Raw genomic sequence first — 18,640 nt, 5'->3', positions numbered from 1 at the left:
AAAGGCATGGTCTGTATTTATATGGTATGAAATGTCAGTGAATACGAGCACTAAGAAAAATAAAATGCAGAACTATCAAAACAAGCCAGATGTAGTGATGCACTCCCATAATCCCAGTATTTAGGTGGTTGAGACAGGAGGATCACAGGTTCAAGACCAGCCTCAGCAACTTAATAAGACTCTTAGCAATCTAGAGAGGCTTGTGGTGGCGCACACTTGCAATCCCAGTACTTGGGAGGCTGAGACAGGAGGATCGCAGGTTCGCGGCCAGCCTCAGCAACTCAGTAAGGCTCTCAACAACTTAGTGAGACCCTGTTTCAAAATAAAAAATAGCTGGGTGTGGTGGTGCATGCTTGTAATCCCAGTGCTTGGGAGGCTGAGACAGGAGGATCACACAGGTTCAAAGCCAGCCTCAGCTACTGAGTGAGGCTCTCAACAACTTAGTGAGTTCCTTTTTCCAAATAAAGTATGAAATAGGTCTGAGAGTGTAGCCTGGAGGTAGAAAAGCCCCTGGGTTCTACCCTCAGTACCACCAACATAAATAAATAAATAAATAAATAAATAAATAAATAAATAAATAAATAAATGGCTGAGAAACAGAATAATTCTGGGTTCAACCCCAAGCACAAAAATATCAGAATGGTAACTAAGGCAGGATAAATACTAAACCTCTTTGGTTATAAACAGAAACTGTTTCTCTCCAAAAGAAAAACCATCTTTCCTCACCACCAGAGAATCAGAATGACAACTGCTACTTCCTCTAAGATCTAGAACATCACTGGGTAATGACTGGCTGCATTCCTTAAACAGCAATGCTCTTTGTGCGACTAATCCTATTTAGAAGACCTCTGCCTTCTGGTTTTGGCTTGACTGACATTGCCCCCCTGATCTCCAGCAATGAAGTTATTTTGAATTTTACTATTAAAAGACTCTTTCAATTTGTCTTTTTAATAGATGATGAAAGATTAAGAGAACAGACTGCCAAGCAGCTGCTTGGGGAAAAAAAACAACAAAGGAAAACTCAGTGCAATCTCATGGGCAAATTAGTTCTATATCTGCTCTTTCTCACCATTCAAAAACACATTTCTGAGAGCAATCATTTTAATTTTCATTATTTAAAGAATATTAACAGAAGCAGCAAAATGCTCCTAAGGAAAGAAGCTAGTGAATTTCTTCCAGCTTTCATGGGCGCACTGGCTTAAATAAATTTGAGCAAGGCAGTGGTCAGGTTGTTGGCACAAACACCTTCTGCCAGACATCACAACTTACCAGGCTATCTTCAAGGTGGCTGCATCTTGGATTGAGCTTACTTTTTTATGGCCACAAAAGTAATACATATTCATTATTTTTAAAATTGAAAAACTCAGAAAAGTACAAAAAAATGGAGAAAATTACCTGTACCAATACAGCTGAGAGAAACAATGACTGCCACCACACTGGCATCTTCCCTTTCACCTCCTGCCTACTGATTATAGGCTTCAGCTCACGCCCTTCCCCAGCCGTGTGCCCCCCACCTACAAACTCAAGGGCAAAAGTACTGTCCCAAGCCCTCGTGTTCCGCTGTATGCATATTTGATAATTACTTATTCATTCTCCTTTCTGGCTATTTCCAAGTTTTTGCTATTTTAAATACTGCTGTGACTAATTTCTTTGCTTGTACATCAGACTCTTTCCTTTTACTAAGTCTTATTTGCAGTGAAATAAATGAGTCATTTATTAACACTTGAAGGGTCTTAATAATGTCAAACTACTTATTAAGTATATTCTCTATTAAAGAAAAATTATAATTTAGATAAATAAAAATATATCATTAATATTTACACGTGCATATCTATGATTCATTTTTTCAAAAGTCATTTTTATATATATATATATTTTTTTGGTGGGGCTGGAGATTAAACCCAGGGACATTCTACCTCTGAGCTATACCCCTAATGCTTTTATTGATTGATTGATTGATGGTACTGGGGATAGAACCCAGAAGCTTTATACTTCCAGGCTATACTCCCAGCCCTATTTTTTATATTTTATTTGGAAACAGGGTCTCACTAAGTTGCTGAAAGCCTCACTAAGTAGCTGAGGCTGGCTTCGAACTTGTGCGATCCTCCTGTCTCAGGCTCCCACGTGCGGGGATTACAAGCGTGCACCACCACGCCCAGCTTTATTTTATTTTTTAAGTCAGGGACTTACTAAATTGCTGAGAGCCTTGCCGAGTTGCTAAGGCTGACTTTGAGCCTGTGATCCTCCTGTGTCAGCCTCCCAAGTACTGGGATTATAGGTATGTACTATCCCACCCAGCTTCTAATACCTCTAGTTAAGTTTTTAACTTAACTCTTCTACTTTGAGTGATCTACACTACCGAGTTTCATAAATTTATAGACATTTTCAGTAATATTTATTGCAGCAGTGGAAATCACCTGGGAGTAAGGATAAGTAGGAGAGGGGAAGGAAACCTTTGACTTTCCTTATTCCTGTACCATTTGGATACATTATTTTAAGCAAAAACTACTGTTGTGAGAGTGTGTGGTAATGGGGATTTAACCTAGGGGCAGTCTATCTCCAAGCCACGCCTATTTTATTTTTCTATTTTGAAATGGAGTTTCAATAGATTGGTGAGAGTCTCACTACTTGCTGAGGCTGTCCTGGAGACTGCTATTCTCCTGTCTCAGCCTCCCAAGTTCTGGGATTACAAGTGTACATCACAACGCCCAGCTATGACCTACTCTGATTAAAAAGAAACATTAAAAAATTAATTTCATCTTCTCCCCAAATAATTGTTCTATTTGACAAAAATCTTAAGAAAGAACAATGATATCTTCTAGAACTCTGGAAGAAAATTTAATTCATACAAGGTAAGAAATGCTGAAAAACATCATACCTAATTCTTTAGCATCTCCTCCTGCTGGGTTTCCATTTTCCTGTCGTGCTACAAGTACATTCAAAATAATTTTTGTTGCCCCAAACCTTGGCAAAGTGACATGTTTAAGAAATGGCAAGTTATTTTTCTTGGCAAATGCCTGACTTGTTTCTCGCCTCTTCCTGAGGAAGCCCCCTTCGGGAAACAAAACAATCCATTTTCGATCTCTGCTCCTGTAATTATTTTCTAGGTGCTTCTTGAGAAGCAGCAGCTGTTGGTCACGATAGGATCTTCCCTAGAAGGTACACATGCATAATAAGGACAGGTGCAACTGAAATTAAAATGTGGTAAATTAAATAAAAATAATCATTTCTAAATTCTAATCACAGAACAGAATAGTGATTTCCCCCCACTTATTTCCCTCTTTGACCCCAGGGTAAAAAGAGAGAAGTTATTAGCCCTTATGTAAATAAACTTTTCTTTCTTCAGGAAAAGCAACTTGCTCAGATTGCCCGGAGAGCTCAGTCATAGACCAAGTCAATGACTACATAAGGAGCACCTACTGTTTTCCAAGTGTGACTCTAGAGAAAGGGCAGTACATACTAGGAACCCTCAGGGAGCTCATATTGTAGTTTGGGAAAGTGGTGGTGTTAGGAGAAACAAGTTGGTCAGGGAAACTGCTCTGAGGATGTGTTAGCAAACAGCTGATAATGTAAGGGAAGCAGCCCCAGAGAGATGAGAGGCAGTACAGTCCAACGGATGAAACAAAAAGCACAAGGCCCAGGGGTGAGAGCCAGCTCAGAATGCTCAAAGAACAGTACCAGGGCCAGTGTGACTGAAGTGATAAATGGGCAGTCAGTGACAGAAGATGGAATTGCAGAGCGACGTGAAGACCCAATCAAAAAGGCCATGTGTACAAGCCGGGCGTGGTGGCGCATGCTTGTAATCCCAGTACTTGGGAGGCTGAGACATGAGGTTCGCAGCCAGCCTCAGCTACTTAGGCCTTCTGCAACTTAGTGAGAACTTGTTTCAAAATAAAAATTAAAAATTTGCCGGGCATGGTGGTGCACGCTTGTAATCCCTGCGCTTGGGAGGCTGAGACAGGAGGATCGTACAGGTTCCAAGCCAGCCTCAGCTACTGAGTGAGGCTCTCAGGCACTTAGTGAGACCCTGTTTCCAAACAAAATATAAAAAAGGTCTGGGAGTATAGCCTGGAGGTAGAAAGCCTCTGGGTTCCATCCCAGTACCACCAAAAATAATAAAAAATAAAAAATAAAATAAAATAATTAGAGCTGGGGGTATAGCTCAGAGGTAGAATGCCCCTGGGTTCAATCCCCAGATCCACACACACACACCAAAAAAAAAGGGCCTCATGTATGGGTATAAATCATTGTAGATGTGAAATCACTGGATAAAAAAATGAGCTGGTTCATGTTACAAAAAGACTACTGGAGAGCAGGGTGTGGTGGTGCGCGCTTGTAATCCTCGTGCTTGGGAGGCTGAGACAGGATCTACTTAGTGAGGCTCTCAGCATCTTAGTGAGACCCTGTTTCCAATAAAGTATAAAATAGGTCTGGGAGTATAGCCTGGAAGTAGAAAAGCCTCTGGGTTCCACTCCCAGTACCACAAAAAAAAAAAAAAAAAAAAAAAAGACTACTGGAAACAGGTTAGCACAAGAGAGTCTGACAAGATTCAACTACAGTATACTCATTATAACTGGGCACATTCAGAAAATCATTTGAAAGCAAAGTTAAAAGGATGTTTGGATGGAACTGAAGAAAGAGGATGACTTGAAGAATGAAAACAGAAATCCAGAAAAACCTGTTGGAAGGTCTACAACCTACAAGTAAATATCATAAAGGTTGATAAATTTGCTAATATTTTCCAGCCAACATAATTATAGAACCTTCTCAGAAGAATTAATACACTTTCAGTCTTTAGATTAAATATATGCCAAATGCAAAACAAGAAGATATTTTCTTAGCTAGTTTACTGATTTGAATTATGATTAAGAGGGCTTTTAAGTGTCTAAGATTACATGATATATATATATATATAAATTTTTTTTTTTTTTTTTGGTGGTGGTGGTACTGGGGTTGGAACCCAGAGGCTTTCTACCTCTGGGCTATACTCCCAGACCTTTTTTTTTAAATATATACATATTTTATTTGGAAACAGGGTCTCACTAAGTTGCTGAGAGCCTCACTAAGTAGCTGAGGCTGGCTTCGAACCTGTGCAATCCTCCTGTCTCAGCCTCCCAAGCGCGGGGATTACAAGCGTGCGCCACCACGCCCGGCTACATGCAAAATATTTTTATTATTCTTAGAAGATCTTGTCAAAACTCATCTAGTAGCAAAGTTCCAGCAATTTTTAAAATTCATACTTTTTAAATTCCAACTCTGCACTCATATTACAGATATGTATTACTAATCTATCAGGGGGAAAAGACTGTTCCTTTGAAATGAATTTGGAAATCTCCCATATACTTTGATATATAGTTTTTATGTATATAAAACTTTACATTGCAATAATAAAAAAATAGTTTTGAGTATTTAAGTCTTCATTTTTATTCCTTCAAAGTACATCAATAATTGAGTTTCTTCTTGATGCTTGATGCAATGGTCATTAATAGGGCAACTGTTATACAACACTAGAAATCATTAACTTCCTCCGGCCTCACGATGAAGGGGCTTTGCTACTTTTTCCACTGGGTCCCTAGTCTGTTAAGCTTTGGTGCTGTTATTTTCTCTAAGATACTAGGCTAGGCTCTTTGTTCTCAGCACTGTTTACTTTGTCATGACCTTGTGGCCAATCCACACTGCCACTTCTTCCTGCAGTTCTAGTCTATGCTTCTTTGCTTAGAAGAAACAAGGTTGTTTCTAGAAGAAACTAGGTACCTGCATAGCATGTGAAAAACAGAAACACATTCTGTACTTAAAACTATGGTGCCAAGTGGATGTTTTGTGATACCTATTTTCATAGAGCTTAGAGGTTTTCTAACACTTCCAGATTATTCCAGAATTTGTGGTTCTTAGAAAAGTTTTCTTTTGGTTCACTAGCTATTCATTAGGTATATTAAGAATACTGCACGAACCAGGTTAAACTGCTCAGTATAAGCCGGGCGTGGTGGCACACACTTATAATCCCAGCATTCAGGAGGCTGAGACCAGAGGATCATGGCTCATGGACAGCCTCAGCTACTTAGTAAAGCCCTCTGCAACTTATTGAGACCCTGTTTCAAAATAAAGAATAAATAATAGCCGGGCGTGGTGGCGCACACTTGTAATCCCAGCATTCGGGAGGCTGACACTGCAGATGCAGTTCGTGGAGAGCCTCAGCTACTTAGTAAGGCCCTTTGCAACTCAGTGAGACCCAGTTTCAAAATAAAGAATCAAAAAAATAGGGCAGATAGTGTAGCTCGGAGGTCAAATACCCCTGGGTTCCATCCCCAGACCCGCAAAAAAATAAATAATAAATAAAATCAATCAATCAATCAATAATAGGGCAGGGGGTATAGCTTGGGGGTCGAATGCCCCTGAGTTCCATCCCCAGACCCGCCAAAAAAAAAACAAAAAAAAAAAACAAAAAAAAAAAACTGCTCAGTATGTAAATACCAGATTAGTGTGGTGTTACCACACACAAAAGCTTACATATCATATTTCAGTTTTCCACTGTTGTATTGGGATTGAAGCAAGAGGCACTCTACCTCTGAGATACACCCCTAGGCTATTTTGGTTTTTTTTTGAAACAGGGTCTCACTAGGTTGATGAGTCTCACTAACTGCTGGGCTGTCCTCAAACCTGTTTTGCTCCTGTCTTAGCCTCTTAAGTACTGGGACTACAGGTGTACACCACCAAGCCTAGCTCAGTTTTCCACTTTGGAAAAAAAAGTGTGAAATACCAGTATACCAGGAAAACATTATAAAGCAATGCTGACTGGATAAGATGTGATGGTTCTTTCTCCTACACTAAACCACTCCTTATGCTTGGGACTTTACCAAGTTACCTTTGTCCATTAAACCTATACCTATTCTTTGAAATTTATACTAAATATCATTTTGTCCTCTAACGCTGTCCTGGATTTACAGAAATTCAATATACTCACTCTCCTAAAATGAATTCCCAATATATTTTCTATTATATTTATTATTGCTATTTTAGTATTTTATTTAATAATCTCCCTACTGGTAACGGAGATATCTTTTATATCACATAACAGATCCTTATAAATAAAATAATAATAATAATAATAATATATTAGTAATGATCAATAAAAATGATAATGAAGGTAGCAGACACTGTTCTGAGTGTATGAACTGTATTACTTCTTCTAATGCCCACAACAACTATCTGAGGATTACTACCTATTTAAGCTGAGTTGGCTAAGCAATATGGCCAATTCACATAGCTAAGAAGCTAAAGAGCGAGGAACGCAGCAGGTGCTTGATAGACATTTACTAAACTGAACCATATCCTCTAGATAGGAGGAGAGTAGAGATTAAAATATCTGCATTTGCCGGGCGTAGTGGCGCACAATTGTAATCCCCGCACTTGGGAGGCGGAGACAGGAGGATCGCGCAGGTTCGAAGCCAGCCCCACGCGCTGGCTTACGAGACCCTGTTCCCAAATAAAAAGTATAAAATAGGTCTGGGAGTGTAGCCCGGAGGTAGAAGGGCTTCCAGGAACCCCAGTACCACCAGGGGAAAAAAAAAAAATCTGCATTACAAGTATCTTAATACCCCTGCATACTCAAATTCAGACTGAAATAAACGCTTAGGGAAGAAAACCTCAGAGGAAGGGCTCCCTGAGACAGGAGACCGGCTCCAGCTGTCATAGTTGATTTGGTTATGCATCTTTTCAAAATCAAGAATCAGCCTGACCAGACTATCAGAGTAGGGAAAAATATTCATCACTTACCTGTCTTATAAAGAAGTCTCCATGAATTAGAGAAACAATTCCAAAGTTTGTGTACTTAAAAATATGATCCATCAACCATACTATTTGAGCAACAACCTAAAATATTTAAGAGAGATAATTAAATGTTGGAGAGAAAAAAAACCCTGCTTATTCTCTAGCCATGTCTCCAAGTTTTAAAAATAGTCATTCGGTGTGGCGTGGTTGTGCACACACCTCTAATCCCAGTATTTGGGAAACAGACAGGAGGATCGCAGGTTAGAGGTCAGCCTCAGCAACTTAGTGAGACTCTCAGTAACCTAGCAAAACCCTATTTCAAGACAAAACAAATAAATGACTGACTAAATAAATAGGACTAGAGATGTAGCTCAGAGATAAAATGCCTCTGGATTCAATTCCCAGTACAAGAAAGAAAGTCGTTCAAACATATTCTTAATTAACTTAATCTCAACTCATAGTGTGGATATAGTTTCATATAGATAATTGTATAACAAATAAAGCAAAATTAACTTTACTTCTTAACATATAATTGTATAACAAATAAAGCAAAATTCACTTTATTTTGTTTTGTTTTTTTGGTGGTACTGGGGATGGAGCCCAGGGGCCTTTTACCTCCGGGCTACACTCCCAGACCTATTTTATATTTTATTTGGAAACAGGGTCTCTTAAACCAGCCCAGGCTGGCTTTGAACCTGCACGATCCTCCTGTCTCAGCCTCCCAAGCACACGGGGATTACAAGTGTGTGCCACCACGCCTGGCTAACTTCTTAAATTTGAACTTAATGTTTCAAATTTCCTTTATCCTAAGCAAGGTCCCTAGAAAATTTTTATATGCCTTGTAAAATTGAAGCAATACAATAAATAGTAAAATAGTAAAAATTAACAATGAAGGCTATACTTTTAATTAATGAGCAATAAAGCTTTATAAAATGTGAATGAGCCTTAATGGCTAAAACTTAAAAAGTTAATGTCCAAAATATGAGAACATTTGAAAGATAATTTAAGATTAATACATTTTATGTTATGAATATTTGTTAGTTTATGCAAAGTTATTTTTGCTAGCATAAAAATACTTATAATGCCTCAGTCGTTTGTGATGCCTTAATCACAAAATATTATCACGTTGCTGATACAAGTGAATTCTCATATTGACAGTAGAAGATGACAAGAAATTTAAAAACTAAAAGTAGAAACAGGATCTAATTAATGAACTGGCTAATTGTTCTCCCCCGGAGAGGAAATAGCATTCTTTGTTATAATCCTTAAATAAACTGACAGCTACATCATCAATGTAGAATTCAATGAGCTCTACTTTGGTCTTCCCTGGGAACAATGAATGTAAACAGCATCTCCATGCACCAAATGATGTAAACTTATATATAAGGGAAAAGGAAAAAAAGCTGAACCTTAACACTCATTGTGATGCTTTTACAAAAGCATTTAAAAGCCCACAGCCAGAATAATACTACGGCTTCTGCCTTAGTTTTTGAGTGAAACAACTATTCTATTAGGTTTACTGTAGTAAATCACTTTAAAATTTAAAAAAATTGCTGGGTGTGGTGGCACATGGTTGTAATCCCAGCACTTGGGAGGCTGAGACAGGAGGATTTCATAGGTTTGAAGCCAGCCTCAGCTACTTAGGCTCTCCGCAACTTAGTGAGACTCTGTTTCCAAATAAAGTATAAAATAGGTCTGAGAATAAAAATAGGTCTGAGAGTACAGCCAGGAGGTAGAAAAGACCTAGGTTCCACCCCCATACCACAAAAAGAAAGAAGAAAGAAAGAAAGAAAGAGAGAAAGAAAGAAAGAAAGAAATCTTAGCAAAGAACTGAGACATGTCATTTGATTCAGGGTAGAATAATTACCAGCATTTCATTTTGATTCATATTTTACTTTTCAATGACTATCAAGATTTAAACTGAATGGAATTTGTTGAAAAATTACCCAAGAAACAAACAAAAAGTAACTAGATTCAATGTATAAATCATTTTAAATTTATATATAGTGCCAGGCGTGGTGGCACACACTTGTAATCCCAGTGCTTGGGAAGCTGAGACAGGAGGATCACACAGGTTCAAAGCCAGTCTCAGCTACTTAGTGAGGTTCTCAGCAACTTAGTGAGACCCTATTTCCAAATATATATATATATGTTAGGCCTGGGAGTATAGCCCGGAGGTAGAAAGACCCTGGGTCCCACCCCCAGTACCACCACCACCACCACCACCACCCAAAAAAAAAAAAAAAAAAATATATATATATATATATATATATATATATATATATATATATAGTATTAAGTATAGTTCAATTTATTGGTCTCTGGGTTTAAAATTCCAGCATTAAAATAATTAGCTTTGTGTGTGGGGGGGGGCGGCACTGGGGTCTGAATCCAGGAGCGTTCTACTTCTGAGCTACACCTCCAGCCCTATTTAATTTTTTTTTTTTTTTTTTGAAATAGAGTCTCACTAAGTACTGGAAGGCCTCACTTAATTCCTGAGGCTGGCTGCCAACCTTCAATTCTCCTGTCTCAGTCTCCCAAGTACTGGGATTACAAGTTTGAGCTACCATGCCCAGCTTAAGACTTTGTTTCTAATAAACGAAATTAGTCTATTTATCTTTACCTGACTGTAGATTTTCTATATATCAAAACATTATCTAGAGAGACTTAAATGACTCCACTTTACATTCTTTAGAAATTAAAAAATAAGGTCACTGGTTTGCCATTGAACAAGGAGGGAAATTTGGAAGAACCATTTTGTTATGATGACTACTAGTGCAACTACCAGTTACTGAATTGCAGTAGGCTATGCAAAATGCCCAGTACAGTTTCTGAACAACAGTATTGTTCTACAAAATGCCAGCAGTGCTCCACTGAGAAACACTTATGGATGCTCCCAGAGGCCTACTCAAATCAGAAAGCTGTTACAATAGCATCATTATTATTAGTTTTCACCTGGGCCACAATTAAGCAATAGCTTTCCTTCTCTGAATGAACCCATGGCGTAATCAGTCAATCAGGTAAGCATTTCTACTTGAACATTTCAATCAATATTGCCCTGTACTGTTAAGCAGGCTTTGGTAAAGACTATGATGCTCCACTCTTATCTTTTTCTTAATCCCCTATGAAAGAAGATTTTAAAAAGTCTGGCTGGGCATGGTGGCGCACGCTTGCAATCCCAGCATTTGGGAGGCTGAGACAGGAGGATCGTGGTTTGCAGACAGCCTCAGCTACTTAGTGAGGCCCTTTGCAACTCAGTGAGACCCTGTTTCAAAATAAAGAATAAAAAATAGGGCTGGGGGTGTAGGTCGGAGGTAAAATGCCCCTGGGTTCTATCCTCAGTACCACACACACAAAAAAAATCTTCCCAATTTCAAAGTATTTCGTAATATCAGAGGAGCATTATAAAAAATGTTCAGTATTAACTAATCTGAAAATAAAAACAAAATTACCCAGGGTTCAACCCTCAGTAAAACACACACACACACACACACACACACACACACACACACACACACACACCTGTAAAAACTACTTTATTTGGCTTTCTGTATAAAGAAAAATATTATAAGTACAAAATATATCTACACAGTAATATTCTTTTGTGTGTCTATGGTACTAGGGATGGAACCCAGAGTCATTCTACCTCCAAGCTATACCCCCAGCCCTATTTTATTCTTTTGAAACAGGGTCTCACTAAATTGCAGAAGTCCTCACTAAGTTACTGAAGCTAGCTGGCCATGAACCTGTGATCATGTCTCAGGGATTATAGGTATGCAACATCATGCCCAGAAGTAATACTTTTTTTTAATAATTTAAGATTCCGAAAATAAGAAAGGATTGAATTATTTCACATTCCAGAAAGATTATACCTCTGGTTTGCAGATATATATATAAAAACAGATTCTGCAATCACTAAATATATTTTTCTTTAATGTCATCTCATTTTCTGACCCTACCCTGACCAAGTGATCAAACTCTCTAAAACGAGAAGATGGGTATGGTGGTACACACTCATAATCCCAATATCTATGAGGCTAAAACAGAAGGATCAAAGGTTCCAAACCAGCCTTGGTAGTTCACTGAGACTTTCAGCAACCTAGCGAGATCCTACTTCAAAATAAAAATAAAAAGGACCGAGGGTGTGGCTCATAGAATGCCCTCTGTTAAAAACAAACAAAAAAAACAAACAAAAACCCTCTAGGACCAAAAACACACACCAGGCTTATTCTCATCTCTAGTCTTTTTCCAAGACTGTTTCAACTAAGAAAGGAGGCCCTGATTTCACTACCAAACTAAAGTCTACTCATCTTCCAGGCCACGTTCAAGTCCGTCCTCTTCCCTCTGCAAAGTTTTCTATATCCATTAGACACATGGTGAGTTCACCCTCAACCACAGCCCTCTCACTCTGATATTCAGTATTACTTGTGATACCCGACCTCCACCTGCCTCAGTGAAAGACTGGAATGGATTCTTTCTTAGTTTTACCGTTTGGATGTTTACCTATGACCTTCAGTGTGGCTTACCCGTCCTTTGTCCTGTAGGCACATCATCAGTGTGCACACATCTCCTGTTGCCTGATGGTTCACCAACATCACAGCTTCATCTTTTGATATTGTCTTAATATCTTCCCCCCATTCCATCACTGTAAGAATAAAAATTTTAAAATGTCATTTTGAAGATTTTTATATGGCTAGACACTTAAAAAAAATACATCATTGACATGTCACCTAGCTAAAACTGAAAGTTTATAACTAAGTTTATTTCTTATAAAAGTCAGAAAGTTGATATAACATTTTATAGAGCCACAAACTATCCATTAAAATGTAAAATGGTCTGCCGGCGTGGTGGCGCACACTTGTAATCCCCTGCACTTGGGAGGCGGAGACAGGAGGATCGAGCAGGTTCAAGGCCAGCCACACTGGCTTAGGAGACCCTGTTTCCAAAAAATATAATAGGTCTGGGAGTGTAGCCCGGAGATAGAAGGACTTCCAGGAACCCCAGCCCCCCCCCCGACACACACAAAGTAAAATGGTCCCATTTTCAATATGATCCACATAAAAAATGTAAAACGGTCATACTTTTGATCTAGAGGTTATTTCCTAGAATTTATCCTACACAATTCAAATAGAATTGTCCAAATAGGCAAAGAAATAGGTATAAAAATGTTTTATTACAATTTAAATGTTTACCAATAGGGGAATGAACAAGAAAATTATCATATAATGAAAGAGTATAAATTCAATAAAAGAATGAAGGATACCTCTATATATTAACCTCTCCAAAATCATATTACCAACTTTGATATTATGATATACATGGTTTCTGTCTAAAGTTCCTGGCTACTAACTTCCTCCCCAAGGCAGGTCATAGAAATTAGAATTTCTCTTCTCTGTAACAGAGCACAGAAGGAGTCCTGACCTATACCAGCAAGAAGGAATGCAGGCTTCCCCACCCATCTGTTAGCAGTAGATATGCAGTGAAGTCTCCTTAAAACTCCAGGAGGACAGGGTTCAGAGAGCTGAACACATGGCAGTTCCTCAAAGCAGGGAGGAAACTCAGCTCCTGGAATCTTGTCCTGTGCACTTTTTTATCTGTCTCCTTTGCACTATCCTTTATAATAAATGAGTAAACATGTTTCTCTGAGTTCTATGAGCTGCCTGAGCAAATTAATCAAATCTAAGGAAGGGGTTGTGGGAACCCTAGTTTATAGCTGGTTGGTCAGAAGCCTAGGATAAAGAACCTGGGACTTGTAATTGGCATTTACAGCTGCAGGGGAAGCAGGGCACAACCCCGAGGACTGAGCCTCAACCTATGAGACCTGATGCTGTCTCCAGGTAGGTAGCACCAGAACTGACTTGGATTAGAGGACATCCAGCTGGTGTCTGCTGCAGAACTGTTTGCTTGCTTAATGAATGAGGAAAAAAGTCACACATCTGGTGTCATGAAGTTATAGCAGAAGAAAATGAGCTTGAATATTATTTATTATTATTATTATTATTATTATTATTATTATTATTATTATTATTATTATTATTATTTTGCAGTACTGAAGATGGAGCCCAGGGGTATTCTACCTCCAAGCTACACCCCCAGCTCTATTTTTTATTCTTTATTTGGAAACAGGGTCTCACAAAGTTGCAGAAGTCTTAACTAAGTAGCTGAGGCTGTCCATAAACCTGTGATCCTCCTGTCTCAGACTCCCATGTACTGGGATTACAAGCATGTGTCACCATGCCCAGCTGAGTTGTTTTATTTTTATAAGGTACTAGGGATTGAATCCAGGGCCTCATGCATGGTGGGACAATGCCTTGCCACTTAGCTACCCCCAAGCCCTTAAGCTTCAGTTTTATTTTTACACTCTATCTTTGGGCCAAATAAATAGGACAAATCACAGGACAGTATACATAGCACATCCTATCTTTTATTTATTTATTTTTTTTTTGGTGGTACTGGGGGTGGAACCCAGAGGCTTTCTACCTCCAGGCTATACTCCCAGACCCATTTTCTATTTTATTTGGAGACAGGGTCTCACTAAGTTGCTGAGAGCCTCACAAAGTAGCTGAGGCTGGCTTCAAACTTGCGCGATCCTCCTGTCTCAGCCTCCCAAGCGCGGGGATTACAAGCGTGCGCCACCACGCCCGGCTTACATCCTATCTTTTAAAGAACGAATAAACTTTATGTGTTAATTCAATATATTAAATTCTGGGGGAATGATTTCCAAACTATCAACACTGATTATCATTAGGAGATGATTCTTAGCCTAGGAATTCCATTCCTTCAAATTCCATTATATAAGAAATAATTTAAACATTGCAAAAATATACAAGCATTTTCACCTTAAGATAAGAAAATTGCCAGGTGTGATGGTGCATGCTTGTAATCCCAGTACTTAGGAGGATGAGACAGGAGGATCATGGGTTCATGGATAGCCTCAGCTACTTTGTGAGGCCCTCTGCAGCTTAGTGGGACCTTGTTTCAAAATAAATAAAAAAACAGGGCTGGGGGTATAGCTCAAAGGTAGAGTACCCCTGGATTCAATTCTCAGTTCTACAATAAAATAAGAAAACAAAAAAAGAAGATAAATTTTGAGTTGGGTGTGGTAGGCATGCTTGTAATTCCAGTACTTGGGAGGCTAAGATAGGAAGATTGCAGGTTCTCAGCCTCAGCTACTTAGTGGGGCTCTCTGCAACTTAGTGAGATCTTGCTTCAAAATAAATTTTAAAAAATAGGGCTGGGGTATAGCTTGGAGGTAGAATGCCCCCGAGTTCCATCCCCAGTACTGAAAAATAAACAAAAAAACTAAGAACCTTGAGGACAGGAATTATGATAGACTGCCCATGCAGCTCCTAAAGTTGTACATGATTATGCCAGAGAATGGGATGGACAAGTCAAGTTCTAAAGTCCTCAACAAAAAGAGTTGAGGGGTAGCCACACAGGAGGGGTAGAGAGGAATACAGCCAAAAATCAAGTGGTTTTGTTTGTTTGTTTTGGTACTGGGGGTTGAACGCAGGGGTATTCTATCTCCCAGCTATACCCATAACCTTTTTTATTTTTATTTATTGTGTGTGTGTGTGTGTGTGTGTGGTGTGCTGGGGATGGAACCCGGGGGCATTCTACCTCTGAGCTACAACCCCAGCCCTATCTGTGTGTGTGTGTGTGTGTGTGTGTGTGTGTGTGTGTGTGTGTGTGTGTGTGTGTTTGCTGGGGTTCCTAGAAACCCTTCTACCTCCAGGCTACTCTCTGACTTTATATATATATACATATACATACATACATTTTTAATTTGGAAACATGGTCTCTTAAGCTAGAGAGGCTGGCTTCGAACCTGCAGGATCCTCCTGTCTCCGCCTCCCAAATGAGGGGATTACAAGGATGTACCACCACACCCAGCACCTATCTTTTTTTAATTATTATTCTTTATTTTGAAACATGGTCTCACTAAGTTGCGGAGGGCCTCACTAAGTAGCTGAGGCTGGCTGTGAACCTGAATCCTCCTATGTCAGCCTCCCAAATGCTGGGATTACAAGTGTGCATGCCTGGCTCTTACTTTAAACAGGGTATCTTGAAGATGATGAGGCTGGCTTGAATCTACAATCCTCTTATCTCAGCCTCTCAAGTATTGAGATTACAGGTGTGAGCCACCATGCCAGGCTCCAGTGTTTTTTGAATGACAGTTGACACCAAGTCTGAAGACAACTGGTATCTTAGAAAAATCAACATTGTCATTGGGCCCAGATGTAGGCATCTAAAATCTATCACATGCTTAATGTAAAGTGGTTCTTTTCCCTAGTCTTCTCCATCTTAGGAAATGTCTTAATCACCCAAGTCATCTCAAGATAAAAACTTAAGACTGCCTTTGGTTATTCCCTTACCTTAATCCCCCACATTCAAACATCTCTTAAATCCTGTAAGCTCTACCTCCAAAACACATCTGGCATACTCTAAACCTCTCTTTCTTTGCTACTACCACTCTAGTCAAAGCCACCATTAACTCCTTTCTTGACCTCAGTGGTGACCATCTAGATAGTCTTCCAGCTCCATACTGGCCACCGGCTGGGGTGCGGGTAGGAAGGTGGCAGCACATGCTTGCAATCCCAGTATCGAGAGGCTAAGACAAGGAGGATTACAGGTTCGAGGAGAGCCTCAGCAAGTAGTGAGACTCTTAGAAACCTAGCAAGACCCTGTTTCAAAATAAAAATAAAATAGGGCTGGGGGTGTAGATTGGAGGTAGAATGCCCCTGAGTTCAATTTCTATTCCTCCTCCTCCTCCTCCTCCTCCTCCTCCTCCTCCTCCTCCTCCTCCTCCTCCTCCTTCTTCTCTCTCTCTCTCCCTCCCTCTCTCTCTTTCTCTCCCTCTCTTTCTCTCTCTCTCTCTCTCTCTCTCTCTCTCTCTCTCTCTCACACACACACACACACACACACACACACAGAAATCTTTACAATCTCAATCTCAAATATCATTAAAAGAATCATCACTGGCAAACATGAATTCAAGAAGGACAAAAAAAAATAAACAATAACTGTTAATTAACTTTAATTGGTACCGAGATTTTCTTTCTTTCTTTTCTTTTCTTTTTTTTTTTTTGCGGGTTTGGGGATTTCCCTAGGGGCATTTGACCTCCTAGCTATACTCCATGCCCTTTTTTAAAATTCTTTATTTTGAAACAGGGTCTAAGTTGCAGAGGGCCTCACTAAGTAGCTGAGGCTGTCCACGAACCGCGATCCTCTGATCCTCCGGTCTCAGCCTCCCGAATGCCGGGATTACAAGTGTGTGCCATCATGCCCGGCGGTACTGAGATTTTCAATATGTCAAACTTTCATGGTTTACAAAGGAGAGTCTACCAACACTTGGGGTAAAGCAATTCTTTCTCTTACAGTCATTAGCATTACAAAGTTTTCAGCACCTCTGGCCAATAGTGTATACTTCAACCCAAAAGGTAATTCCAAAGCATCCTGCTTCCACTTCCCTTTTATTTGAGAATCACTAAGTTAAAGGGGTCTCAATAAACTGAGTCAGCCAGGCATGGTGGCACATGACTCTAACCCCAGTACGGGAGGCTGACACAGGAGGATCACAGTTTCGAAGCTGGCTTCAACAACTTAGTAAGATTCTATTTCAAAATAAAAAATAAAATAAGGTATGTGTGTGTGTGGGGGGGGGTAACTCAGAGGTAGAATGCTCCTGGGGGTTCAATCCTTGGTATTGAAGAAAAGAAAAGAAAAGAAAAGAAAAGAAAAGAAAAGAAAAGAAAAGAAAAGATCAGGATGAGGAGGTTAAATAACAAATGAAAATCATCCTAACAAGGTAAGGGCTACATAAACAATGTAACAGAAACAAAGGCCCATCTCTCTGATCCCCAGCCTTCACCTCCTTAGTTCCCAGGATATGGCAGCCAGAAGTGTGGAAGTCTGTTCTTGGAAATCTAGCCAGTTCAGGAAGAAAGACATATAAATATTGACATCTAGGGTTCCCCAATGAAATCAACCAAATCATTCCACAGTAAGGCTCAATGTCAACAAGTCTGAGCCATCTGCATGGCTACCGATCAATTTTTTAGTCTCTTACTCTTAAAACAATAATGGATAGTTGAAAGGGATCATGACACACCACTTCAAAATATGTTATTCTGGCATACTAGTTATTTTGAGTTGAAGGCAACTAAGAAACAGCAGATGTGGGAAGGGCTCACTTACCTAGAAGCAAGGCATAAATTTTGTCATAAGAAAGGTGCCCTCATAATAAGAAAACATTCTTCTCACTGGAAATGGGGCGTTGAAGTTTCCAAACAATGCTGACTCTTTGTTTGTTGGAACAAACAAACCTTACTAATACCCTTATTTTCCATTAACATCCTTCATATATTTCCTAGTCACATTCCCATAGTTTATTGCTTCTAAGAAGCTCACACACCTTTCACTTCTCCATCCTTTATTATCTTTTGTTAAAATGGTATATAAGACCCTGAGTCTAACTGCTTCTTTGGAGTTTTCTTTTTTTTCTATGAAGCTCCCCATCCCAAATAAAAATACTAACATCAGATAAAATGTATATGTTTTTTCTTATGTTATTCAGTCTTCTCCTACATATATTACCAGATTTGGGGGAGGAGGACTTAAAAAATAAGAAAATAAAGCATACAAATAAAACAAAAAAGAAAGAAAAGAAAAAAAGAATTTGGGGAAACAGGTAACACACAGACAAGACAGAGACCAGTGTAACATCTACATACTGGGGCTGAGGATGTAGTTCAGTGGTAGAGTACTTGCCTATCATGTACAGGCCCTGGGTTTAGTTCTCAGAACTCGCCCCCACAAAACTACCTCAAGATAAGAGATGAAATGAGGATGATGTGACAACCATGAAACATGA

At 39.3% G+C, this 18,640-nt stretch overlaps 1 protein-coding gene across 1 annotated transcript in view; it reads right to left on the bottom strand.

The window, feature by feature from the left end:
• LPGAT1 (lysophosphatidylglycerol acyltransferase 1) overlaps window positions 1–18,640 on the bottom strand; it is a gene marked incomplete at its 3' end in the record, with an annotated part of 85,844 nt that overhangs the window by 30,964 nt on the left and 36,240 nt on the right. Inside the window, exons 2-4 of the mRNA XM_080698961.1 lie at window positions 12,294–12,412; window positions 7,774–7,869; window positions 2,879–3,152 (exon numbers count right to left, since the gene is read on the bottom strand). Of these exons, the coding sequence (XP_080555087.1) occupies window positions 2,879–3,152; window positions 7,774–7,869; window positions 12,294–12,412 (489 nt within the window). The remainder of the gene's footprint in view (window positions 1–2,878; window positions 3,153–7,773; window positions 7,870–12,293; window positions 12,413–18,640) is intronic.

The sequence above is a fragment of the Muscardinus avellanarius genome, assembly GCF_963383645.1.
Source record: "Muscardinus avellanarius genome assembly, chromosome: 7".
Classification (NCBI taxonomy): Eukaryota; Metazoa; Chordata; class Mammalia; order Rodentia; family Gliridae; genus Muscardinus; species Muscardinus avellanarius.
The sequence above is the reverse complement of the archived record's forward strand: the minus strand, read 5'-3'. Positions and strand labels throughout refer to the sequence as shown.